The 23916-nt window shown below is 35.0% G+C and overlaps 6 protein-coding genes across 7 annotated transcripts; 3 read left to right on the top strand and 3 right to left on the bottom strand.

Moving 5' to 3' along the window:
* The first annotated feature begins 2823 nt into the window (after window positions 1-2823).
* Window positions 2824-4372, top strand: LOC102611612 (putative leucine-rich repeat receptor-like serine/threonine-protein kinase At2g24130). Its single transcript, XM_006486955.4, has one exon. The coding sequence runs from the start codon at window positions 3040-3042 to the stop codon at window positions 4204-4206; it is 1167 nt and encodes a 388-aa protein (XP_006487018.2). The 5' UTR covers window positions 2824-3039; the 3' UTR covers window positions 4207-4372.
* Window positions 4373-6770: 2398 nt separating this feature from the next.
* On the bottom strand, window positions 6771-9434 carry LOC102611323 (actin-related protein 2/3 complex subunit 5A). The gene is made up of 4 exons (XM_006486954.4): window positions 9266-9434; window positions 9106-9178; window positions 8907-9007; window positions 6771-7086 (listed from the first exon to the last, which is right to left on the bottom strand). The coding sequence occupies exons 1-4, from the start codon at window positions 9361-9363 to the stop codon at window positions 6951-6953; spliced, it is 408 nt and encodes a 135-aa protein (XP_006487017.1). The 5' UTR covers window positions 9364-9434; the 3' UTR covers window positions 6771-6950.
* Window positions 9435-11218: 1784 nt separating this feature from the next.
* LOC102610202 (uncharacterized) lies at window positions 11219-13016 on the top strand. The gene is made up of 5 exons (XM_006486950.4): window positions 11219-11387; window positions 11525-11583; window positions 11692-11741; window positions 12342-12487; window positions 12606-13016. Exons 1-5 carry the CDS (start codon window positions 11368-11370, stop codon window positions 12805-12807), a joined length of 477 nt encoding a protein of 158 aa, XP_006487013.2. The 5' UTR covers window positions 11219-11367; the 3' UTR covers window positions 12808-13016.
* A 53-nt stretch (window positions 13017-13069) lies between these two features.
* LOC102610509 (ADP-ribosylation factor 1) lies at window positions 13070-15413 on the bottom strand. Its single transcript, XM_006486951.4, has 5 exons — window positions 14884-15413; window positions 14362-14432; window positions 14006-14125; window positions 13721-13839; window positions 13070-13513 (listed from the first exon to the last, which is right to left on the bottom strand). Exons 1-5 carry the CDS (start codon window positions 15029-15031, stop codon window positions 13426-13428), a joined length of 546 nt encoding a protein of 181 aa, XP_006487014.2. The 5' UTR covers window positions 15032-15413; the 3' UTR covers window positions 13070-13425.
* Window positions 15414-15542: 129 nt separating this feature from the next.
* LOC102610811 (stress enhanced protein 1, chloroplastic) lies at window positions 15543-17801 on the bottom strand. The gene is made up of 4 exons (XM_006486952.2): window positions 17580-17801; window positions 17394-17495; window positions 16692-16867; window positions 15543-15794 (listed from the first exon to the last, which is right to left on the bottom strand). Exons 1-4 carry the CDS (start codon window positions 17623-17625, stop codon window positions 15690-15692), a joined length of 429 nt encoding a protein of 142 aa, XP_006487015.2. The 5' UTR covers window positions 17626-17801; the 3' UTR covers window positions 15543-15689.
* Window positions 17802-17863: 62 nt separating this feature from the next.
* On the top strand, window positions 17864-23531 carry LOC102609897 (sodium/proton antiporter 1). 2 transcript variants are annotated; one of them, XM_006486949.4, is made up of 10 exons: window positions 17864-18352; window positions 19156-19332; window positions 19469-19597; window positions 20236-20412; window positions 20640-20746; window positions 21152-21272; window positions 22138-22199; window positions 22310-22612; window positions 22720-23014; window positions 23099-23531. In XM_006486949.4, the coding sequence occupies exons 1-10, from the start codon at window positions 18098-18100 to the stop codon at window positions 23216-23218; spliced, it is 1746 nt and encodes a 581-aa protein (XP_006487012.2). In that variant the 5' UTR covers window positions 17864-18097; the 3' UTR covers window positions 23219-23531. The 2 variants fall into 2 exon arrangements, with proteins under 2 accessions (XP_006487012.2, XP_024957980.2); XM_025102212.2 differs by lacking the exon at window positions 20236-20412.
* Window positions 23532-23916: the final 385 nt, after the last annotated feature.

Genomic DNA, 23916 nt, shown 5'->3' with positions numbered 1-23916 from the left:
TTATTTATTTAATAAATTATAAATAAATTATAGTATTTTTTAAACTAAGAATTAAATGAATTTAAAAAATTCAATTTCAAGTTTTTGTAAAATTATAAAATTATAAATTTATTTTTATTTAAAAAATAAAATGTGCTTATTATAGGCTTTTTTATCGTATCGTGCTTGACTTCATCTTTAATCGTGTCGTACTTTTAATGTCCGCGTGCCCAAAATTATAAGTCCAGCTTGAACCACGTGCGTGCCGCATGCTCCACCAAAATATGCTCGTGTCGTACCGTACTGTACAACCCATTGGCCATCTCTAAGCAAGAGTAGCCGTCGGCCGAGTAGGACCAGCTTGAAGGTGGAGTAATTTAATTCGAACACCATCACAATTCACGGTCGCTCACATCACCATCGCAGCAGCTAGCATGCATATGCAGGTTCTTGGGTCGCAAATTGAACACAATTTCTCACGGCCACATAACTCATGTATGTCGAGCACCAGCAAGCAGCACCTAATGCCGCGTTGCATCATTTCATTGTCCATTTTGGGGAGGGGCCAAACTAATTAAAAGCTTACCAATTTATTGCCAACTATTTCAAGAAGTTTGCAGCTGGAGAGGGCCTCTCGTTTGGTAGTTGTAGTAGAATAATAATATCATCTTTTGTTGATATGTCTTGATTAAGATTACTATTAAGGATAACTTTTTTCGAAGCCATGGAAACTAGCATTTGAGTTGATAATTTTGGAAAATAAACTGTGTTTGAATCCGAGTAATTTACTACAATAAGTTCTAGTTACTATATATCATTAAAGGTTATGAAACTAATAAGAAGGAATAAGTAGCCTTTTGAAAAAACTTTTTAATTGATAGAAATCTACAAATATTTTGAAATCTCTAACACACACTGTAGGAATGCATTATTGACACCTAAATATTTCGAGAAAATGTCAAAACCACCACCATAATTTCCACCCAGCTTATGAGATGGGAAGTATTTAGTATTTACAATTGAGCTATTGAGTAATTGCTAAAGACATGGGCGGACTCAATTAAGGCTTAGGAGGGGCTTCAGCCCCTTTTAAGTTATTATTTTTTCTTTTAAATGTATCATAAATCTCTTTTCGAAGAACTAAAAAAAAATTGGATACATTTTTATATGATTAAACACTTGTAGTTTCGTGATAAGAGTGTTATTTAATGATTTTGGTGACTTGGTTCAAATTCTAATAGGCACATAATTTTATTTTTTTAGATATTTAGTAGAGATTATTTAAAAAATAATATTTTCACAAATATGGTTACAATGGGGTCTAATATTTAAAATAAATAAATTATTACAATTTAAAATTCAAGTGAAAATAATAGAATTTGAGTTTTTGAGACATGAGTAAGTCATCCAACATTTAAAATAAATGATTTATTAATATTCTTTTTTTCTAAATTTAAGAGAGAATAATAGAATTTAAGTTTTTGAAATTTTAATTGTATTCAAGTGAATAATAAAAAATAATAGGTACTCTAAATTAAATTAATTTTTTTAAAAATTAAACCCCTAATAATTTAAGTGTATGGTCTGCCACTTACTAAATGTGCCATGAGTTAAGTTCAATATAATGGGCATATTATTAATTTTCTTTCCCTTCAAGCATGGATTGAATATGGACAGGTTTTTCTGTTAAAAAGTCTTTGCATGTTAACATTGTAGAAGACAAAGGGGACCATAGCATATTAAATAGGAAGGTTTATACGTTAGAACGTGACAGCTAGCTCTTCCTATTTTTCATACACAGTTATTTGAGACAACTGCTGTTATGCTAATCTAATTTGTTATAAAATAAAAACAAGTTGATATCATTTGTAGTTACTACTCTGAACATATAGTTTGTGGTATATAATAAAATAATAAATCTGCAACTGGTGCGTATCCTGTAACAACTGAAGCATTGATTCCGCTGAACCAAAATTGCCCACCAAATTATTCCGGAGCGAGTAGTGAGACTGAGACAATCAATGTTTCAATTAAAAAAATTCTGAGTTTCAGACACACAAAAGCTACGAGCCTTTGCGAGGAATCATGCAGCATTAGCAAATGAGTAAAACACAAGCAACTAATTCTCTTCTAGCTAAATAAGCGTCCGGCTACGTTGGAACTAATTAACGTTGGAGTATTGTTGATGATCGTGTGATCATAAAAATAAATATTAAATTTGCACTTATTGTTGTGATTTGATTGTCATCATTAGTGTTTGGTGTAGAGAAGTACGAGAGAAAGAATGAAGAAAGAGGTAGAGAGAGAATAAGTGGGTAGAGAGAGAGAGCAAAATTCTCTCGTCTCTCTCTCGTGCTTCTCTCTCTCTATCACTATTCATACAAATATCTAAGCCAAAATCTTGAAGCATTCACTCTCTATGTGCACAAGTTTTAATTTAGAATCCAAGATCTCTAATCTAAATCAACAATCTTTTAATCAAGATTTGAATTACTACAACTTTTTAAAGATATTATATTATACACACATTTTGTTCTAATAAACACTTCTCACAAGATTTTGAATATTCTCCTCGTTACTGGATTATGTTAACGTGAAATTAAAAATTGTTTTAAATTTTGTCTAGCACTGAGATATTATAATTTTTAAATTACAATTGATGTGAAAAAAATTATAAATATAAAATTAATAATTAATAATATATATTAAATATAATTTTAATAAATATATAATAATTTTTTTTTTATATAAATATAAAATTAAATCAATTTAAAGTGATTTCGCTTAAAAACTATATTCGCCCAAACTAAATTCTAAACAAACAGAAGACATGCATTAGCCATCAAAAGAGAGTGTAAACGAGTAAACGACCCACTTCGTATTCACAAATAAAATATCTCGGCATGGACATGTATCGGTCTATGCATTGACCAACCAAACTCCAACGTTCAGTGCTTTCCACCCCACATACGTAATAAAAGTTATAAATTAAACCCCACAAACGTAAAAACACTCAAATTCCAATTAACCCGAAACCCACCAATTTTTTTTTTCACAAACATGAAACTCTCTTCAATCTCAAACGCTGCATCATGCTTCCTTCTTGTTATTGTTCAAATTTCTTTAGCCGTAGCTCTAACTTCTCCACAAGACATATCAGCTCTCAAAGCATTCAAAGCCTCAATAAAGCCAAGCTCAATCCAGCCTTGGTCCTGTTTAGCCTCATGGGACTTCACAGCCACCGACCCATGTGCCCTCCCCCGCCGAACCCACTTCACCTGCGGCCTCCTCTGCTCGTCTGACTCAACCCGTGTCACCCAACTCACCCTTGACCCTGCCGGCTACTCCGGCCAACTCACCCCTCTCATATCCCAACTCACCCAACTCACCATCCTTGACCTCTCTGATAACTACTTCTTTGGTCCGATCCCAGCTTCCATTTCCTCCCTCTCAAATCTCCAAATGTTGACCCTCCGCTCCAACTCGTTCTCCAGCTCAGTCCCCGACTCACTCACCCAGCTCAAAAATCTCGATTCTTTAGACCTTTCTTATAATTCTCTATCCGGGTCTCTCCCAAAAAACACATTTTTGATGTCGAGTTTGAGAAGACTCGATCTGAGTTACAACAAGCTCACCGGTTCATTACCAAAGCTGCCGCCAAATCTCTCAGAGCTAGCTCTGAAGAACAATGTTTTATCTGGGGTTATTACAAAGAACTCCTTTGACGGATTAACTCAGCTGGAAGTTATCGAACTCAGCGAAAACTCGTTCACCGGGACACTTGAAGCGTGGTTCTTCCTGTTGCCAGCACTCCAGCAAGTTAACCTATCCAATAACACCTTGACACGCGTCGGGATCTCGAAGCCAGTGGATGGCAGAAGCGACCTGGTGGCGGTTGATCTGGGGTTCAACAAGATCCAAGGGTACTTGCCCGTGAATTTCGCTGATTATCCGATGCTGTCGTCTCTGTCGATGCGTTACAACCGATTACGCGGCGGTATCCCATTGGAGTTCAGTCACAAGAAGTCTTTGAAGAGGCTGTTTCTGGATGGGAACTTCTTGATTGGTAAAGCACCGATAGGATTTTTCAGTGGTGACGTGCCGGTCGCCGGTAGACTGGGGGATAATTGTCTACAGGGATGTCCAGTTTCTTCTCAGCTGTGTTCTCCTTCCCAAAAATCTTACTCTGTGTGCAAGCAAGCTTATGGTAGAAAGCCAAGGCCTTAGTGTTGTTCATATTATTATTATTATTATTGTTTATTACTACATATTTTTGTTTGTTATTCTGAAAAAACGTAAATTATGTGTATTGAAAAAAAAAAAAAAAAAGTAAATGAGATATAGAAAAGTTGTGTAATGTTTTGATTGGATTAGTTGTTTAATGATGGTGAATGATGATGATCCTTGAAGTTGAAGTAAAAGGGTTACCTTTTGTGTCACACTCACCAAAAGCAGAAGCTGACCAAGGACAGTTATGATTATGAATTCAACACCATTTTAATGTGGTAAAAAAAGATTCACGAAGTGAAAGTGAGGTGGTTTTTTTTTTCTCGGCAATTTTTAATTTTTTTTCTTTTTCAAGATAATAATAATAATTTTTATTAATCTATCTTTATTTTTTTTATTATAATAGAAATTTATAATTATCATTTTTCGAGGGAACAATTTAAGATTTACCCTATATAATAATAATAATAATAATGTGAACAGGATGCAGGTGAAAATTTGGAAACTTTGCATGTGTCATTTTCTTCGTTTTCAAAGTATTTGGTGGATCCTCCGTTGAAAGAGTGGCAAGTGGCAAATGACAATGCGGGGGCATATTAATTCCACGCCATATGATTAGAGCATTAATAATACTGCATTAATGCTTCTACAAGCATTAACCCACTGAATGCCGTTAATTAACTGCAATTTTTTTTTTCAGCTGGACACTAGAACTATTGACACTTTTTTTTTTAATTTTGTTATATACATATTGTTATTGATATTATATCAGATATTACAATTATAATATTTACAATCGTACTAAACAACTGAGACCACCGCCATATATTAACCCACTGAAGCACTTGCCCTGATACTTTAAATCATCTCTAATATTCGAGGGGTGCCTACTCCACTCACATTTAATAAAGTAGAGATTGTCTCAATTTAATTAGTTAATAATTGAGAGAATATTGAAACTAACTTCCATAATGTTGTTATGGAGGCTCGAACCCTTGTACTCAACATTGTAAGTACAAGACTTCTTCCATTGAACACTCTTCTTTTACCACACTTGAAAATGAATTAATTCTAGTTCTGATGAGAGATTCATATTTTCTAATTTGTGGAAAGAGCTCTCGGATTTAATCCCCACTAAGCACGTCATTTAAAAGAAATAAAAAATTTTAATTGTGACTAAACTCTGAATCCAGATTAATTGGGGTCTAATGCAGTTGCCGAACACCGGATGACTTACACATAAAAAGAGATTCATATTTTCTTGTTAATATTCGTTAAGTACGAGGTAAATTTAACACGTATTAGGCATGCATCATAATTGAACCACGGGTGAAAAAAAAGCTGAGCTAAAGATGCCGGCAGTACATGGGAACGTTAGGTAGTCCTACGGTAATGAAAGGGAGGAGAAATAATAAAAGGTGAAAAGGCTTGTTGCGAGGACAATAATTGAAGGGATGGAGGGAGGGGACCTGCGCTTCAAAATGTGAGGAGAATATTGTTTGCAGAAAGTCTAGATGCCACCCACTCCCCCCATTTAAGGGCCCTTTTACAACTGGTACTTGCGGACCTTTATTATTTTCAGAAAGGCAGAGTTAAAAATATCTAGGATGCATATGCAAGACAATTGCACGTGTCCCTTCGCCTAAATTGTAATAACATACAGAATTCGACAAACCATAATACTTGTCCTCGGATCTACTGAGCATATTTTTACCAAAAACGATGAGTGTGTATTAATTTTGAATGATAATGTAAATCATTGCAGGGCTAGCGCTTGTAATTCTCCCTTCGTCTGAGCTTAAATTTCAAGCCAATTCTTGACAAATCAGGAATGATAAAGCAAATAAAGATAACTTCAAGATGACGTTTCTGGGTCCAAGTTTCCTGTCTCTCTCTCTCTCTTCTCGAACGAATTAAATACTCTCTGCTGCATAGCTTGATTGATGATGACATTTTATAAACCCAGAATTCAAGATTCGGGTCCGTCCTTGAGACTAATATAAGATTCTTTTCTACTTTGATCTTCTTTATCAAGCAAGCTGGCAAAATCTTTATCTCAATTTTTATAATATCTTCTACTTTTATAAACATTCAATCTGGTCGTCTAAGATTTTATATTATATCATAACCTCCCTAAGAGACAACTATTGAGTATTGATATTTATTTATAAATTATAACATATAAAAATTTGTCAGCATATAGTATCTATTCTATGTTCACATTTGAAGGTTGGTAGGAGACAAATGCATCCCCGGAAAGGTTTACCTTTGAATTTTTGAGCATGCGTTGGTTCAACTAATAACTAATACCTCAATGTGACAAATACCAGCTCTCAAGATGCTTCTTCCTAACTTTCAATTCAACCCAAGATTCCAATGTTACGTCTTAAAATCAGAGGCTATATTATATTCATTGCCCAAACAATCAACAATCAAGAGAGTGAAGTCTGAATTTCCTCATTAAAGGAAAAACAAGCAGCTTGCAGCAAGAGGATTTGAGAATGCTCAAGGAAATAAGAGACCAAAGAAGTTGATATCAAATAAGCAAGTGTTTTGAACCAAAATTAGAAAACTTCTGCACATAGTGTATTTGAAAATCCGCAATTACAATGATGTGTTTGAAAACTCGCAATTACAATGATGAACCCTAACCTAAACAGCATTCCTTCATACATGTGCGAATAAAAACATTGACAGATGATTCCTTGAACATACATATATTCAGAAGTAAGAAGTATTGAAGATTAAACTGTATTCACCGTGTCTGCAAGGCAGCGCAGTATGCATCCCAAACCAGCCTTCTCTGTCAGCTTTTCATGTATCCGCAGGCACTGGTCACAGGTGGGGCGATCACCTGTAGATAAACCCCTATAGAGGTACCTGTAAATCATGATAAATATTAAATAGGTTAAATTTTCAGAAAAGGTCATGAAACCTGAAAAAATGGTGGAAAGAATCACCCCTAAAGTTTATATATAAAATAAAGGGCATATTTAAGTCAACACCAGAATCTAGCAAAGTATCAAATCACTCTCCTTGAAAAACCATAACTAACAAGATCATTTTTTTTTTAAATACCCATTAAAAATGCTAAAGAGCAAGCAAGAATTATCTCTTTCTAGTGGCAATCCCAATGGTCCACAATGACTGTTTTCTCCAACATACAAGTGGGTCACCAATACTTATGTCCCAAGGATAAATAAGTTTACCTCATTGGAGATGCCCAACCAACTATAAATTAGTGATTAACAGGTCCCAATTCAGCCATTTCCTTGGGTGGTCTTGGCTTATATGGTGTGATACTCTGAAGATTCACCTATGTCGATTGAATAGTGCTTTCATTTCTCCTGTCCCTTTCCAGTTGCAATGTAAACTATATCCTAATTTTTACCAACTCAAAACAGGTGACTTCCTACTCTGCTGTTTTAAGGCAGTGTAGCCACATCTCTTCAATCTTGGTACAAAACTGAGAGTCCAATCACTAAAATTCTTACCATTCCTCTGCTATAAAAATATTTTCAGACCTTCGTAATTCCCCCTTTAATGATATCCCAACATTTTTAAAATAATACCATAGAAAACCCTTAAGGACACATTTGTCCTTGTTCTAGCCATGTTCAGCCTGTTTTATCCTCTTCAACTATTCTTTCCAGCTAGCTGCCTTGATTTAGTTTTAATTATTCCTAATCCAGGCCTAAATTTTTGCTAGTCAACTATATGAAATAAGATTATTGAAATTTTTTAATTAATCCATCATACAGCGTAGAACTACTCCCAAACCCCAGCTCATTCTCCCTTTAGTTAATTACATATAAATTTTGAATTACTAGTCCCTTCTTTTTCCAGAGAAACTTTAGCCTTCTCCCTTCTTTTTCCATGCAACTTTACCCCTTCTGCCTCCAAATCAGAAGATCAATTCCTCGAGTGGATAACTAAGCATTGATCTATTCTTTCCTCTTTGTTTTGTCATCCCCAAATTAACTTTGATCTTTACTAACTCTCTAACTCAAATCCTCTCATGTAACCAAAATCTGCCTTATGTTTAAAAACCTCCCTCCCTTTCAAGGAAAACATAAACCTTTCAATTATGCAGCAAACAGCTCCTGATTGAAGTTAGACAATGTGAACCTAGTTCCGTGAAAAACAGTAACTTTTAAATTTACACATATTACAAAGTACCAAAATCCCTATTCTGCCACAAGGTCTTTCTGAACTGCATCTAACTATATTAAACACCAACCTCCACAACCTTTAGCATTGCAATCGCAAACACCAGAAAACACTAGATGACATTGTAGCCCCAAATTTCGATTGGTACACAACTTTTTTCTACTGAAATAGTAATAACATTCAACATGGTCACTATAGACTTGATCACCTGTCACATAGCAAAACGATTACTACAACTGACCAGCACATAGAATTGGTAAATTTCAAGGTAAGACGCCCCTTTGGGCAAAACAAATATAATGCCATATACTCTGCAACAGAACGTATCAACAAAAGCATCAAATGAAAGCTAAAATTTGTCAATTGTCAAGTCAAGCTACAGTTAGTGCATGAAAGAAAGAATTATTAAAAGAACTACCCACAAAAACATAAATGGGGTTAAGGAAACTACAAAGAAGACAAAATTAGATAGAAAATTGACTCTAGAATCATAATTTGGTGAACTAAATTAGATAATCAAATGGACATACTTCATGAGGATATCATAGTACTCAGGATCCAAAGAAGAGAACATGAAATCCACATCTTTTATAGCCATGAGTGCTCTGTGAACAACTATCCAATTTGCTGACTGCAAAACCACCCCCACAGTTCACTTGATTAATAACAAAAATCATCCCACCAAAAAGAAATCATTAAAAAAAATGAAGATAATAGTAAAGATAGAACCTTGCATCGCTCATCTTGAGTTTTAGGAGGAGCGCCTTCAAGGGCTGTTTTAAGAGCTTCTATTGGCTTACCCCTGATATCAAAATTTAAGAATTATAGTAAAAGTTAGGGTTTTTTAAAATTAAAATTCGAAGAAATAGAGAGGCTGAAAAAATGTTACTGTTTTAGTAGGCTTTCGATCTTGCGAGATTTGTGTTCGATTCTTATGATAATTGCCTCTGCATTGTCTGCTTCAACGAATCCCTCTGCTCCCGCCATTCCTTTTCTCTGTTTTTGAAACACGGTTACAGGTTAACAGAACTCCAGTACTTTTTCTGCAGAACGTCGAAAATATTTTCCCGAGAAAATGTTCAAACGTTTTAGAATTATCAAATTTGGTTGTAAAATTTACCAATATAACAAATTAGTCCATAATGCATTAATGTTGCGTTTACTTGTCAGCAACCGGAATGAGCTGGAATCCAAATAGACTGTGATAGGAATGAGTTGAAATGTGAATGAGAAATAAGAATTAAAATAAGTTGTTTACTTGAGCTACAGCAATCGGAATGAGAATGGACTGAAATCTCATTGATATGTTTATTTTATCTTGGAATTAGAATTGGAATAAGTTAAATTATTACAAGTTACTAAAATGCCCTTAGTTAATTATAATAATAACTATCATCATCATCATCATCATCATTATTATTTATGATTTTTATTATTATAAAAATGATTGTTAATAATAATAATATTATTAAAAATAATATCATTAATAATTTATTAAAATACCCTTTATTAATTATTGTCATTTGAAGATGATGATGATAATGGTAATGATGATGATGATGATGATGATGATGATAATTAAAATAATAAATAGATAAAAAAATATAATAATTAAAAAATTAATAACAATAACAACAATAATAATAAATTTTATAATATAAAAAATAATTAATAATTATAATAATGATATTAATAATAGTAATTAAAAAATAATTAATAATAATAATTAATAAATTAATAACAATAGCATCAACAACAATAATAGTAAATTTTATAATAATTAAAATAAACATAATTAACAGTAATAATTAATAAATTAATAACAACAACAACAATACTAGTAAATTTTATTATTATAATAATAACAACAACAATAATAGTAACAATAATAACTGAATTTCATAATAATAATAAATTTTCAGTTTTTTTTTCAATTTCCAAAGAGCGTATTTTGGGTATATTTAAAGTGTAGTGGGGATAATTTTGTCATTTCAGGGAATGGGTTCCCATTCCCAACCCCCTCTTAAGGAATCACAATTCTAGTAATCAATCCAAAATTTATGAGGGGCTCACGAAATTCATTCTCATTCCCAACTTTAATTTAATAAGTAAACAAGTTATTTATTTTGATTTCTCCATTTCAATTCTCATTATGGGTAAATAAACACAGTATAAATTCTTTTATAACACTCTTCTCTTAATCCATACCCACGTGAGGAATTGTGAATTCGATCATTGTACTTTTAACCCATCTTTTCAACTTTATTTGTAATGAGACTTATGTAAATGAAATCCAATAATTTTTTTTTCTCTTACGTTTTTAGATTTTAGCCACACACATCATAGAAATAAATAATTATTTTTTGATATTTTATATCGTAAAGAGTGGACTATATGGTAAGCACTAAAATATGCATATCAAATTTGTAACACATTTTAAAAAATTGTTGATTCACTTCCTTACAGTCATTAAATAAATCAACTAAATATCTATTTAATTACTATTTTTATCAATTATTTTCTTACATAACGTATGGATCAATGAATTTATATGTCTATTTATACGTCATCATATTATAAAATTATCAAAAATATACAAAAGCTTGGTTTTCATTTGTCTTTCTTTGAATCCATTCCTTCATGCGTTTGGCATCACCACTCCCTTCGATACTCGTGATTGGTTTTTGCGGTCTAGACGGATTTTATGGACTATCATGAGACAAATGGGTGATTTGGTAACCTACTTGTAACTTTTATAAACTACATGGGCAGATGTGATAAATTTTAATCTTATTTTTGTAGTGGGCCAGAAACTAAAGCGCAGAATGTGGCCCAACCCAATCGATTTTGACCGGGCTGGCGCCATCACAAAGCGAAAAAGCCTCCCGTTCCGCTCTCTGTGTTTATCGTGTCCGTAGCTGATTGTGAATCTAAAACCCTAATTTTGTTTTGCTCTAAAACCCCTTATCCCTATTCTGCTAGACTAAAATAATGGGAAAATCAAGCGCAAAGTAAGAATTGGTCGCCTTTTTTTTTTTTTTTTTGGTTCTGTGGGATAATTAATATATAAATTTTGTGGGTTCATCCGTTGGTAGATAAAATTTTTGTTTTTTGGCTTACTTATCTTACTCAAAATAATTTGATGCAGAGCAGAATCATCGACTAAATCCGATCGCAAATTCGAAAAGAAGCTCCAGTTTTATTCCAGTGAGTTTGAATTCTAAAAACGATATTAAAAAAAATTAAAAATCAATAGTTTTATCTGTTAATTGACTGGAAAATTGCTAATTTATTTTTTGCTATCGTTTTGTGCAGAGGTTAGGGATACTGTTGCTTCCTTGACTGCCAAAAAGGCCATTACAAAGGTGATGATGTTACTTTCAAACTATTTTCTTTGTTTTTCTTCAACCATCTATTGAATTGCTGCTGTGTTTTTGAACTCCCTGAACCCCGAAAATGCACGTTTCTTTGAGCAACTTCCGCATGCTGCAACATTAGTACATGGAGAGATGAGGGGAAAGTGGTGTACTTTTCATGGAAAATTTTGACCAACGGTGTCATGTCAAGTAAAATTTCATTAAGGGAAAGCTTGAACCGAGTTGATATTTTTATTTCCTTTACTGAATTTGTTAATGACATAGCACACTTTGAGAGGACTAATAACTCGTGTTTGCACTTCATAAAGCAAAAGATTTCAAGGCAGACCAGTATCCTAGCCGATAGCTTTGGCACTGATACGCAGTTGAATTCTCTGTTGTTATGGAATGTTTAAAATATACGGCCTTTTCTTGACGTAGATGCATGATTATATCTTCATTTTGTATCAACTTTTATTTTAACAGCTATACCTCTCAACTTTTAATGATATAATGTGTGAATGCTTACCTTTAGCTATAAAATCGCTTTACCTTTAAAGTTATACATCATGTGTAGTATGAGCTAATAAAACTAATTTGTTTAAACAGAAGAAGAAGCTTAGAGGCCGACAAAAGAAATTGAAAGTATACAACCTCTCCACTCTCTCAGAATCCCTTCCAGAGTTAAAAGCTCCTCGGCAACCAATTCCAGCAGCCGACTTAAAGTTGAACTGCAAAGCCAGGCAAAAACTAATGTGCGTAGTTCAAGGCTATATTACCCTGTCAAATTTTCTTATGCCATATTATTTTTGTGCTTCACTTTTGTACTTGTCTATCATGACATAGAAGTAATGGGTGCGTTTTGATTAATAGATTGAAGGAAGGGAAACAGTTGAGCACAGTTCTCAACCATCCTGCTTTCCAGGTGGATCCATTGGCTGCCATTAATCAACATTTAGAGAGCACACAACGTGTTTCGGATGAGAAACCGAAGAAAAAGATGAATAAAAATGGAAGTAAAAAAAGAAAGGGGAAGTCAAAGACTTCAGATAGAGCTCAATCTATGGATGTCTGACTTATGAGTCCACGACTTGGAGAATATGCCAACCCCACCCCCACCCCCACCCCTGACCACCACCACCACTCCGCAACCCCCACAGAAGAGGAAATGTACTCTTTTGTATCTTCATTTGTTCATTATATTATCTTTTTTGAAATTATAAAACTGCACTATGTTGCAAAGTTTTGTGTTTGATTTATGATCAAATTTTGTGCATTGAACTATCATGAACGACCTTTCAAAAATGAAGGGGAAAAAAAAACTATCACAAAGGACTGATCATCTTAAAATTGTGCATTGATTTTGTGCAGTTTTTGTATAACTTATTAACATGCCTGGTACAAGTCTACTCCACATCTTTTAGCAAATGCCATCGCAGCATCAATTCTTCTGCGGTTGATTATAACAGCATTATTCTTCATCAAATAAATAGCCGGCTTAAGAACTCTGTTTGCTGCTTGTCAACCAATGGTTCAAGCCATATACCAAGGGGCTGTTTAAGTACTTAATAGCTGTGTGATACATGCTTGGCCCCAACATTTTCCCAATTCTATCAAGAGAGATGAAGGCCTCGTTCAATCGGTAGAGTTAATCTCTCCATTTTTGTTAACGAAACCAGTGAAGCTGTGATGGTCAGTTTTTCACTGAGATATTGTTGGATAACCAATCAAGACCTTCATAGAGACCCTGGCCAGAGATTGCAGAACAACTCTGGATAGACCTGAATAAGAAGATTCACAAAACATCACCAATCAAAGCATTAGCTCTGCTGTCGCCATTCTATTCCCAGCATTTTAATTGTAAAATATATCACACGAATAAAATCTAGGAACTGATTATAATCACCCCAGCTTATAGACTACTAGTTTAGTATTTCAACAGATGTCCATCAGTCTGTGAAAAGCAATGATTAGAAGCTAGTTTTTACCAGCGACGCTGACCAAGAGAGTAAAGTTCAAGTTTATCCGCAACTTCAGCAGTAGGCATAACATTTGGTAAATCTTGCTTGTTGGCAAAGACAAGTAGTGCAGCATTGCTCAGCTCATTCTGCAAAATGGAAATGGGAATGCAAATATTGGTCTTCATGCTCAGCGTGGAACTTGGAATGATCCAAAAAGTGAAATTCATCAAAGGGACTAAGATTATAGTGAAAGATTCTTCTAATATTGACAAGTAAACAAATTATTTTTTCAGAAATTATGAGCTTACTAACATCACTCAAAATCCGATGCAGCTCATTCCGAGCTTCTGAGATTCTTTCTCTGTCACTGCTGTCCACCACAAAGGTAAGTCCAAGTGTGTCCCGGAAGTAATGTCTCCATAACGCCCGTATCTGTTTACATAATAGAGCAAGATTAATCTTTGCACAATTTTCCCGTAAGGGAAATGAAACGTCAATCTCATTGAAATCTATATCAAATGAAATATTCTGTTATTTCCCTTATATTCAACCACATATACTTGCACCAGAAGTATCTTTTTGTAGAACCTCTGGAAATATGCAGCTCATTTAACTACTAATTCAAATATCTAACAATGGAAATGAATCAATGATATTAGCTTTAGTACCTTGTTTTGACCTCCTACATCCCAGACACAGAAGCTTTTATTTTTGTACTCGACTGCCTCTACATTAAAACCTGGCAATTAACAAATGAAGCAAGAGATCATCATTAACTTATTTGAAGATGGAAAATTTTGAAACGAGAGCAAATTAAGAAGAGAAATCACCCCGTTTAATGAAGGAAGAATCAACCCAGAAAGATCATCTTATATCTCAAAAGTATAATAGAATAAAATTTTGTGCAAAAACAGTTTTTCTGCTCAAATATACTAAGGTTTATTCCTTATTCTGGTCATTATTATATGGTTATAGTTAACAATGTTATAAATAAGAAGTTTATATGTTGTTCATAATGATTTTATGGATTTTATGCTAACAAATGTGAAGTCACCGTGTGGGAGACCAGTCAGACTCAAAGATGTAAATAAACAGAGAAAAAAAGAAACAACAGCTATATATAGGGAGAGAAAGAATCAGACGTAAAGGCTGAAAAAAATTATCAAAGCAAGAGTTAGAAGGGCAGACACCGATTGTTGGTGTAGTTGTAACGATTTCTCCAAGCTTCATCTTGTACAGAATTGTTGTTTTCCCAGAAGCATCTAGACCCACCATCAGAAGCTTAATTCTACATTGTGGAAAGAACCTCTTTGTAAGTCTAGATATGAGTTTGCCCATTGCACAATTGATCAAACTAAAGAAACATACTCAAAATCGAGAACAAAAATATGAAGAATTGATTTTCCGGTGTGACAATCTTCGAAGGTTTCAAAAGAAATGGCACTAGAAAGGTGAAGAGAATAAGTTCTGATAGAAGTAAAGAATGAAGCTGATTTGGTCTCTTGACTAATAGCAGTTGTTGCCAGGACAATTTAAAACAATAGTGGGACTAGACGAGATTCTGTCTGCTGTATGGCTGGAGGTTGAAATATAATATGCTCATAACTTTCCGAAAAGCCAAGCATACACTTGTCCATACATGAAACAAAGACTAAGCACCATGGATTGATTCTTTCGATCATCTTTTGCAATAGATCTTTAAATCAGAAACCAATCTAATCATTGCACCAGATGCTTTACTCGATTATCAGAAGTAATCTAACAGAAGCTCTTGCGTTAAACCAACTTTTGCGATATTGAGCGGGAGCATATGTAACAGTAAGTTAATTCATGTAATGAAACAAAAAAATTAGGAAAGTCTCAACATAAAAATTTCCATTATGAGTACATTTTTCAAGTGTCAGTTTGAGACAAAATTGCAATTAATGAACAAAAGATGTAGCTATTAAGTATCATCAGTAAGACTTTACAGACCAAAAAGCAACATCCAGTGTGATTAATTCTCAGAGGCAGATTGGAAGATGAATACTGCCGTTAAAACACCAACTAATGCTGTAACTGCCAAGGCTGCTGTTGGCAAGGGTGATGTAAGCCCAAAATTCTGCAAAACAAAAAATAGACATGGATGTAGTTATATAATTGCTCATAAGTGCTTTTATATTTTGAGTAGGCTTTAAGTGCTGAAATTAGGGACTCAGAGAATTTCAGGCATGGATTTGAAACCAACAAAATGGAGAACAGCAAAGAAATCATTAAATTGAAATCATTTGCCCAGGATTAGACCCATCAACTCATTATTGTCTTCGCCACCCTGAGTTTGGCATTTTCAGACAGTGGGTAAAAAATATGTCAATTATGTGTGTGAATTTATATTTTTCTTTTTCTCAGGAGGGGGGGAGGTGGGCGGAGGTATTCTGTGCCTGTACAATGTATTGCGAAGCTTCCATCCACTCTACATTCTAAGCTCTTCGACAAGAGTAGCTTCTTTGAGAAGCATATCTTTCAAGGGGACAAAACTTGTTAAAGCCTACTTTGTCTAAAGCACAGAAAGAGGAAGTGCTTTCTATTTGCTCTCTTGTGTGCCTGATATTGAAGCCCAAATGCATTAAAGCGAAAGGAGTAATTCACATCAGGCTAAAGGTTTCCTCCCAATTAGGCAATCAAACAATACATAAGCCAAGAATATTCTGGGTTCATTACTAATCAAGTCGTTCTACCCTTAGCATTCTTTGTTTTTGATTTGTCTTTGTTTTTTTACCCAAAAAAAAAAAAAACTATATCATTTACTCAACTCCGTTATTTCTGGCCTTATATAAGTGTCTAGTATATTATCTGAACCGGATAGGTTTCTAATTCTTTGTTAACAATCAAACAATTCTGAGCTATATCACGTTAACTGGCAAAAACATCAAGAATGATACTTAAAACTTATGTTTGCATCTGAAAGGCAATAGTTTATTGGATCAGAATTAGAAAACACACAAAGAGCATGTCATACCTCCAGAAGTCCCTTGCCAGTTGATATTTCAACACTAATAGCCACTGCAAAGCCAACCATTGCAAGCCGACCCAGCCATACATCCAAACTGTTACGGCCCTTGGTACCCTGCTCACATCTTATTGTAACTGAAGTTGCTTTCTGCAAACACTTCCTTTGAGGAGAAATTCTCCATACTATTGAAATGAAAGACAGCATCAAGTATAAGACCAAATATCTTAACACTAATGGACATAGAAATGGTAAAAAAACATTTCTAGACATGCATTATATTGATTGCTATACAGTCCCAATTTAAAACAGAGCCTTCAAGAAAAGTGAATATCATTCGCAGCACAAAGATTTAAAGTACAGTTGCTAGTGCCATGCTTCTACTTGATTTCGAAAGCACAACTTCTAGTGTGCTTCAGGAAACAACCATTACCCCCCAACTAGTGATTCTATTCCAAAGAGCTGTGGAATAAAAGCCAGAACACCTAAATCCAAACCATAACTTGAAGCAAAACATTTAAGATCAATCAAAGCTCTAGGTCAGTGCGCAAAAAGACAGTTAGTCCAACTTCACATAAATATCTGTGGGTTCTTAATTCTTATGAATACGCAAGGTTTCCAAGACCTCATTAAACTGATAATATTGACGAGAATGTTATAGGCTTAGAGCCACAGCATATATTCATAACAAATGGAAGCAGCAATCCTTACAAAGTGGAGAGCCAGTGGCAAAAGTGGTCCCAATTCTAGCATGACTCGACGTGGGTAATCGAGAAATGGTGCGAGTCTTCGCCGAACTGAAAGCAAAAGCATCTGCAACATTAAAGACAAAAAACCAAGTATATGAGATTAGTGAAACTGTAAAACTTAGAGAAGGATACAGAGAAGAGAAGGTACCACTAACGGAGAGGGAAAGAGAAGCTGAGACTTGGGCTAACGCCATTCTTTGGTGAATTTGCAAGGCGAGAATGAACTAGACAACCTCTCAATATCTATCTAGTCTCTGTTGGAAAGATGACCAGGCATTTGAGAGAGTGAGAAATTGACACGTGTCTTGTTTTGTCCTTTTAGCTACACCAGAATTTTTATTCTAGAAGTAATTCAATAAGTTAATTTTGCATGACTATACATTCTTCCCTTTTACGAGGAGAAAATGTTCGACAAATACAAGAAAGTTATTAGTCACTACTAACACCACTCCTATTTCTACTAAAACCACACCAATTTTCATCTTGGAAATAGCCATTTTCATTTTAACCTCTTCCCCCCTTCTCATCTTTTCTCAGTCACTTCCATGCAACTTGTAAAACACTACAACAGAAGAAAATACCAATTAAAAGTTAAAGCCACTTCCTCTTTCTTCTTGTTCTTCCACCTTTCATTTTGATAAAATTTCTTTAAAAAGCTAATCTTTAATGGCTGCCTTATCAATAGGGACCCACCTCTCTCCACTGCAGCAATTCAAGAAACGTTCACTTCACTCTCCATCTCTCACTTCTGTGTCATCACTTCACTCTTTGTCTAGCTTTGATACTTATCAATGTAGAATTAGAGGTCCAAGATTGCTTGGCAATGGGGTTCTTGCAAGAGCTGAAGATAAGGCAAGAGAGTCTTCTTCTTCAATTCAACAAGAAGCTCAACAACAACCCAACAATCAAAAGCAGTTCCAGGTTCTCTTTTACATTCTTTGTCATGAAAAGTTCAAGTCTTTATGAGTAGCCAGTTGCGCTTTCCTTCATGTTTTGCAAATTTTGTAGTTATTGATTGGCGATTTGATTAAGCATGTATAAAGACAGCTCAACTTTTTTGAATGTTTGTGTTCTTGTTCTCCTGGTTTTGGTAAATCATTTTTTTCTTACTCAATATTCAATTTTTAAGACAGCCCGTTTATCTATTTTGCTAATATATGAATTCGGATCAATATATTGTGTAGGCGTGGGTGAATAAGAAATAGCTCCTATTGTCTGTTAACGTTTTCATTTTTTGAGATTACCCATTTCTTTGTTTAGCTATTTCATGAATTTGGGTGAAGGACATTGGTTAAGCATGTGTAATTCTGGATTAAAAAAATTTATTAAGTGGTGTTAAAAGTTTTGATTAAATTCATGGGAGTAGTTTGGAAGTTTATTAATTTTTGAGGTTTTGCATCTTAATTTGAAATATTTTGCAGTCAGTTCACAGATGCAATCTTGGCCCATTAAGCTGAAAATTTAAGTTGTTTTTTGCTTAAATGCCAGCTTCAGATTGGCCGTCAGTTGCTGCAGGGCAATGTTGAAAAGCTATTCAATTGTTATAGCAGTGTCTATTTGTTTATGGAGTTCTGAGTTGAAGTATGTAACAAGTCCTACTTGGTTTTAAATTGTTAAGGAGTGAATTGGATGTCACTATGAAAAATGTTATTATCATTTATGCTGCATCTTGTGTCTTCCTGCCAGTTGTGTTGCTTCACATTGACCCTTTAGGTTGTAATCAGGAACTGGAATCATCATCTGGAACATGTGATCCTTTATGTTCACTTGATGAAACAAGCTCAAGTGATTTTGAAGCCAATTACCAACCAAAGACTGATTTGCTGAAGGCTCTTGCAGTGTTTGCAGCAGCTATCACAGGGGCAGTTGCAATAAACCACTCATGGGTTGCTGCCAATCAGGTTTATCTCCGTCTTGTCTGGGTTTTGTTTTCCAGGTTCATATGGCTTAGTTGTCTCTGAGTAGAAAAAGCACACATATTATTTTCAGTTGGTGTGTGACATGTTTTAGTTGATCTGATCGAGTTTCTGTAAATAGGATCTTGCGATGGCACTGTTATTTGGAATTGGGTATACAGGGATCATTTTTGAAGAGTCTCTGGCTTTCAATAAAAGTGGAGTAGGACTATTGATGGCTGTGAGCTTATGGATAGTGCGAAGCATTGGAGTAAGATTCATAATTTATACTAACCAGTTGAAATTACCACTGAGGTGGGAATATCATTTAGATGCTTACTCACAGTCCCTCTTACTATCAATTGCTTTCATATGTACCAAAACTTCATATATCTAATAAGGTTTAGCATGTATTCAACTTTGGCTTTTCATTCTGTTGATTCTCTGTTTTTCTTGGATATTTTATGAAGATCGAGAACCTATGTTGCCTATTGATTTTGTTTTACAATTATTTCCTAATTTTAATGGTTTTAATGGCTTTCTATCATAGAAATTAGTATGATAACACAATTAATGACTGCATGTTGTTCGAGGATTAACAAAATTTGAAGAATATCCATGGAGTTGTTGCTTCAAATAAGTTTTATTTACCATCTTCTGATTGTGCTGGCAACATTTCCTTTTACTTGATTTTCAATATTCATTATTGCTTGAACAGTATAATTAAGTACTTTTAATAAGACCAGTGTAACCTACGCTTCTTTAATGACACTTTATGTATTAATGACTAATTGCATTCATTCAGTTAGATCTATTTGTTTTGAGGTTTTCTTTTTCCTCTTAAATATGTATTCCCGTTTCTCTAGTTTTGGTGTTTGGAGTTTTAACTCATTTGAATTTCTTGAGTAGGCTCCTTCGACTGAAATTGCTGTGTCCGAGTTGTCTCGTGCATCTGCAGAAGTCAGTGAAATAGTTTTTTTCTTGCTTGGTGCGATGACCATTGTAGAGATAGTGGATGCTCATCAAGGATTTAAGCTGGTTACTGACAATATAACTACTCGAAAGCCTCGTACTCTGCTTTGGGTGGTGGGTGCTTTATTTCTGCTGCATGGCCATGTCTGCAAATGCTCTGTAACTAGAGACAAATTCCATATTGCATCTATTAAACCTTCTTTCGGTTCCCCATAACCATAACATGCTGTGAAATGAGGCATCTTGTGAAATACTTAGCAGTTTAGCCATCTTTTTTACTGTATGCTTCACAAATCGCCTCATGAATAAGGGCATTTGACCTTTTATTCTGAAAATTGCAGATTGGCTTTGTGACCTTTTTCCTTAGTTCAATCCTAGACAACTTGACATCTACCATTGTCATGGTTTCTTTGCTGAGAAAACTAGTACCTCCCTCAGAATACCGCAAGTAAGTTCTGGCTCTTATACATTCTTTGTGACATGCTAAAAAGTATTCTTGAGCACTTCCTGTTCCTGATGCTAGTCTTTATCATGTCTTGAAATTCATAATTTCCTACTCTATTTTTAATAAGATATTGTCAAATGTTTGGTAGTCTGAGTCTGATAATAGGGACATTTTTATGTTTCCAAAGACACCTTCATTCATTGTAGTCATCATCATATATTGACTTACATGGGTTTAAAATGTTCAATTTTTTGTGTAAATTGCTTCTGGCTTTTTCCTGCTTCCCTCTAATGGAATCTACTAAGTCAACTCTTTGTTAGTTCTCTTCAGTGTTCTGTTCTTTAAGAAGAAATGAACTATCGCTTGGCTCATTGAAGCTGCACTCACACATTTGGACTTCTTCTGCAGGCTTCTTGGAGCTGTTGTTGTAATAGCAGCAAATGCTGGTGGTGCATGGACTCCAATTGGGGATGTTACCACTACCATGTTATGGATACATGGTCAGATATCCACATTGCCAACAATGAAGGTCTTTTCTCTTCGCTCTGTAGCCCAAACATCTGTTTAGTGGGGTTTATGCATGATAGTAACTGTATTGTCTGCTAAAAATATTCTTCGTTTTCTTGATGCATATTAAAAAAACTTTTAGAAAGTAGATAAAATGAACTTGGGAAGTTCTGGTGAAACTAGTGGACAGACTTTTTCTGGTTTTCAAATTGCTCACTGCTAATATAATAAGTATGACTAGGATATGATTCACATTCAAAGAGTGCATTTCTGGTGACCTGATTGTGTTCTCAGATGCCTTGGTTAATTGAACTAGATATAGATGAGCCTTCCATGGAGCAGCTATAAATTGCAACTTTTATTCCCAGAAACAGAGCAACACTTTCCTCAAATGTGTTGATGTATACTTTCGTCTTACTCTGTCTCTCTCAAGGACCCTCCTTGTACAAGTCTGAGAAGTACTGCACAGGATCCTGCAATGAACCATCCAAGTTGAACCATGTAGCTGAAAGTTTGGATGGTTAAGTACAATTGCAAAGTTTTAGTTAACTCTGTTCCTAAAGTGAGTGGTGGAACTTACATTTCTTCAAATGTTAACTTTGAAGTAGGTTGAAATTAAGTGCTCACAGATTTGGAAAATTCTCTTCCTAACCGGCTTGATAATTAGAATGTGAAGATGAATCACAGTAAATCATCACATGTCAAGTATGAGGTTAGTGGAAGAGTTTAACACTACCCATGGTACATCTTAATGCGCTTGAAGTATACTCATCTGGGCATGCTTTGACGGTTTCACACATGATATGGACATTAGATAAGCTGTTTAATTGCCTCCTTGGATACAATTTTATTTCACTGACATATTTAAATGTTTTCTGTGCTTGCAGAGTTTGTTTATACCTTCGGCTGTTTCTCTAGCTGTTCCACTGGCTTTTTTGTCGCTGACTAGGTACTTTTCTTGATTTGTTAAACCAAAGCCACGGAATTTGAACTTTGGAAAGATTTGGTTAGCGTCATCTCACAGGATTAAATGATATGAGTTTCTCTTCTTCAATTCAGTGAAGTTAATGGGAAGGGACAGGAATCTTCCAATGTTTTGGCATCTGAACAGATGGCTCCTAGAGGACAGCTTGTTTTCGCTGTGGGTATTGGGGCACTGATTTTTGTTCCAGTGTTCAAGGCACTAACTGGTTTGCCTCCTTACATGGGTATTCTGCTTGGACTTGGAGTTCTTTGGATCCTGACGGATGCTATTCATTATGGTGAATCGGAAAGGCAGAAGCTGAAGGTACCACAGGCGTTATCACGGATCGACACACAAGGGGCCCTTTTCTTTCTTGGGATCCTTTTGTCTGTCAGCAGGTACAAAAACAAATCCTACCTGGTTCTCTGTTTCCCTTTAGGTACAGAAGATTGCAGTGTGCCATTAGAAGACCCCTAATTTGAAATTTGAAATTCTTGTTTTCCAGCCTGGAGGCAGCAGGTCTTCTCCGGGAAATTGCAAATTATCTTGATGCTCATATTTCAAATATTGACCTGATTGCAAGTGCAATCGGTGTCGTATCAGCGGTAATAGACAACGTTCCACTAGTTGCAGCAACAATGGGAATGTATGATCTTACCTCTTTCCCACAGGATTCTGAGTTTTGGCAGCTGATAGCATATTGTGCTGGTACTGGTGGGTCCATGCTTATTATTGGTTCTGCTGCTGGAGTTGCATTCATGGGAATGGAAAAGGTGGACTTCTTTTGGTATTTACGGAAGGTAATTGCTGAAGCTTTATGCTATCCTCTTGGATCAAAATTCTATTTTTTTTATTTACTATAAGAGCCATTCTCCTTTGTATAGGTGAGTGGCTTTGCTTTTGCTGGTTATGCTACTGGTATTGCTGCCTATTTGGCAGTTAACAGCCTTCATTTCTCCCTACCCACAACTCTCGCACAGGCACCTTTCCTTCCCGGTTCCTAGATGATAGTCCTGAGGTTTGGACGTTCTCTTTCTGATCCCACCAACGGGGTAATGTATTTCTCAAAATGAGGCTTCACACGAGATGAACACGGTGAAGAATGAGACTGGTAGAAGATGTTTGGCAATCTATGCATTTTTCTAATGGGGAATATAGAGAATTTAATGAACAGAAACAAAAAAATTAATTACGGTTATTATATTCAATAAATTGAGGTTTATTAGATCTTTATGCCCTCAAAGAAGCATTATGACAAGTGCAAAATGTAATGTTGGTTCACAGTCCAATAACATTTCTATCGTCTATTACCATCAAGGAACAGCTTGAGTTGCTCATCAAGGGCAGGCCTACCAGAGGAATATATGCTTTGCTCAAAGCAGGGATATTTGAACATTGTACCATATTTGAAATTTTTTTTATCAGATGAATCTTGAGGGCAAACGTCAAATGAAAAACAGAATGTCTATCTGAATAAAGTAGCATGGCTGAATGTTTTCTGCTATCGTCAAATACTCGAATTTCATCGATTGACTTTGACTTTGACTTTTTAGCAACGTGGAGTATTCTTCTTAAGGAAGATGATGGATGATCAAGCGACCGTAATCAAGCTGTGTTTGGTATTGTGGTTAGACAATCGTAAGTTAAAAATTGTTACACTAAAATATTTAATACACTTGCTAGTCTAATTTGGAGTTTTAGC

This window comes from Citrus sinensis, chromosome 8 (genome assembly GCF_022201045.2).
Source record: "Citrus sinensis cultivar Valencia sweet orange chromosome 8, DVS_A1.0, whole genome shotgun sequence".
NCBI classification, from domain to species: domain Eukaryota; kingdom Viridiplantae; phylum Streptophyta; class Magnoliopsida; order Sapindales; family Rutaceae; genus Citrus; species Citrus sinensis.
Note: the sequence above shows the minus strand (reverse complement) of the source record. Positions and strands in the feature narration are given on the sequence as shown.

Excerpts from the sequence above, each read along its gene's own strand:
- LOC102611612 (XM_006486955.4), top strand. The coding sequence starts at position 3,040 with ATGAAACTCTCTTCAATCTCAAACGCTGCATCATGCTTCCTTCTTGTT.
- LOC102611323 (XM_006486954.4), bottom strand. The coding sequence starts at position 9,363 with ATGGCGGGAGCAGAGGGATTCGTTGAAGCAGACAATGCAGAGGCAATT. Across the intron at positions 9,179-9,265 it reads ATCGAAAGCCTACTAAAACA|GGGTAAGCCAATAGAAGCTC; the intron begins GTAACATTTTTT and ends TTTTGATATCAG. Across the intron at positions 7,087-8,906 it reads TACTATGATATCCTCATGAA|GTACCTCTATAGGGGTTTAT; the intron begins GTATGTCCATTT and ends CATGATTTACAG.
- LOC102610202 (XM_006486950.4), top strand. The coding sequence starts at position 11,368 with ATGGGAAAATCAAGCGCAAA. Across the intron at positions 11,388-11,524 it reads ATGGGAAAATCAAGCGCAAA|AGCAGAATCATCGACTAAAT; the intron begins GTAAGAATTGGT and ends AATTTGATGCAG. Across the intron at positions 11,742-12,341 it reads CCAAAAAGGCCATTACAAAG|AAGAAGAAGCTTAGAGGCCG; the intron begins GTGATGATGTTA and ends TTGTTTAAACAG.
- LOC102610509 (XM_006486951.4), bottom strand. The coding sequence starts at position 15,031 with ATGGGCAAACTCATATCTAGACTTACAAAGAGGTTCTTTCCACAATGT. Across the intron at positions 13,840-14,005 it reads TGCATCGGATTTTGAGTGAT|AATGAGCTGAGCAATGCTGC; the intron begins GTTAGTAAGCTC and ends TCCATTTTGCAG. Across the intron at positions 13,514-13,720 it reads TCTCTTGGTCAGCGTCGCTG|GTCTATCCAGAGTTGTTCTG; the intron begins GTAAAAACTAGC and ends CTTCTTATTCAG.
- LOC102610811 (XM_006486952.2), bottom strand. The coding sequence starts at position 17,625 with ATGGCGTTAGCCCAAGTCTCAGCTTCTCTTTCCCTCTCCGTTAGTG. Across the intron at positions 17,496-17,579 it reads TCTTTCCCTCTCCGTTAGTG|ATGCTTTTGCTTTCAGTTCG; the intron begins GTACCTTCTCTT and ends TTAATGTTGCAG. Across the intron at positions 15,795-16,691 it reads CTGGCAAGGGACTTCTGGAG|AATTTTGGGCTTACATCACC; the intron begins GTATGACATGCT and ends TTTGTTTTGCAG.
- LOC102609897 (XM_006486949.4), top strand. The coding sequence starts at position 18,098 with ATGGCTGCCTTATCAATAGGGACCCACCTCTCTCCACTGCAGCAATTC. Across the intron at positions 20,747-21,151 it reads CCTCCCTCAGAATACCGCAA|GCTTCTTGGAGCTGTTGTTG; the intron begins GTAAGTTCTGGC and ends CTTCTTCTGCAG. Across the intron at positions 22,200-22,309 it reads GCTTTTTTGTCGCTGACTAG|TGAAGTTAATGGGAAGGGAC; the intron begins GTACTTTTCTTG and ends TCTTCAATTCAG.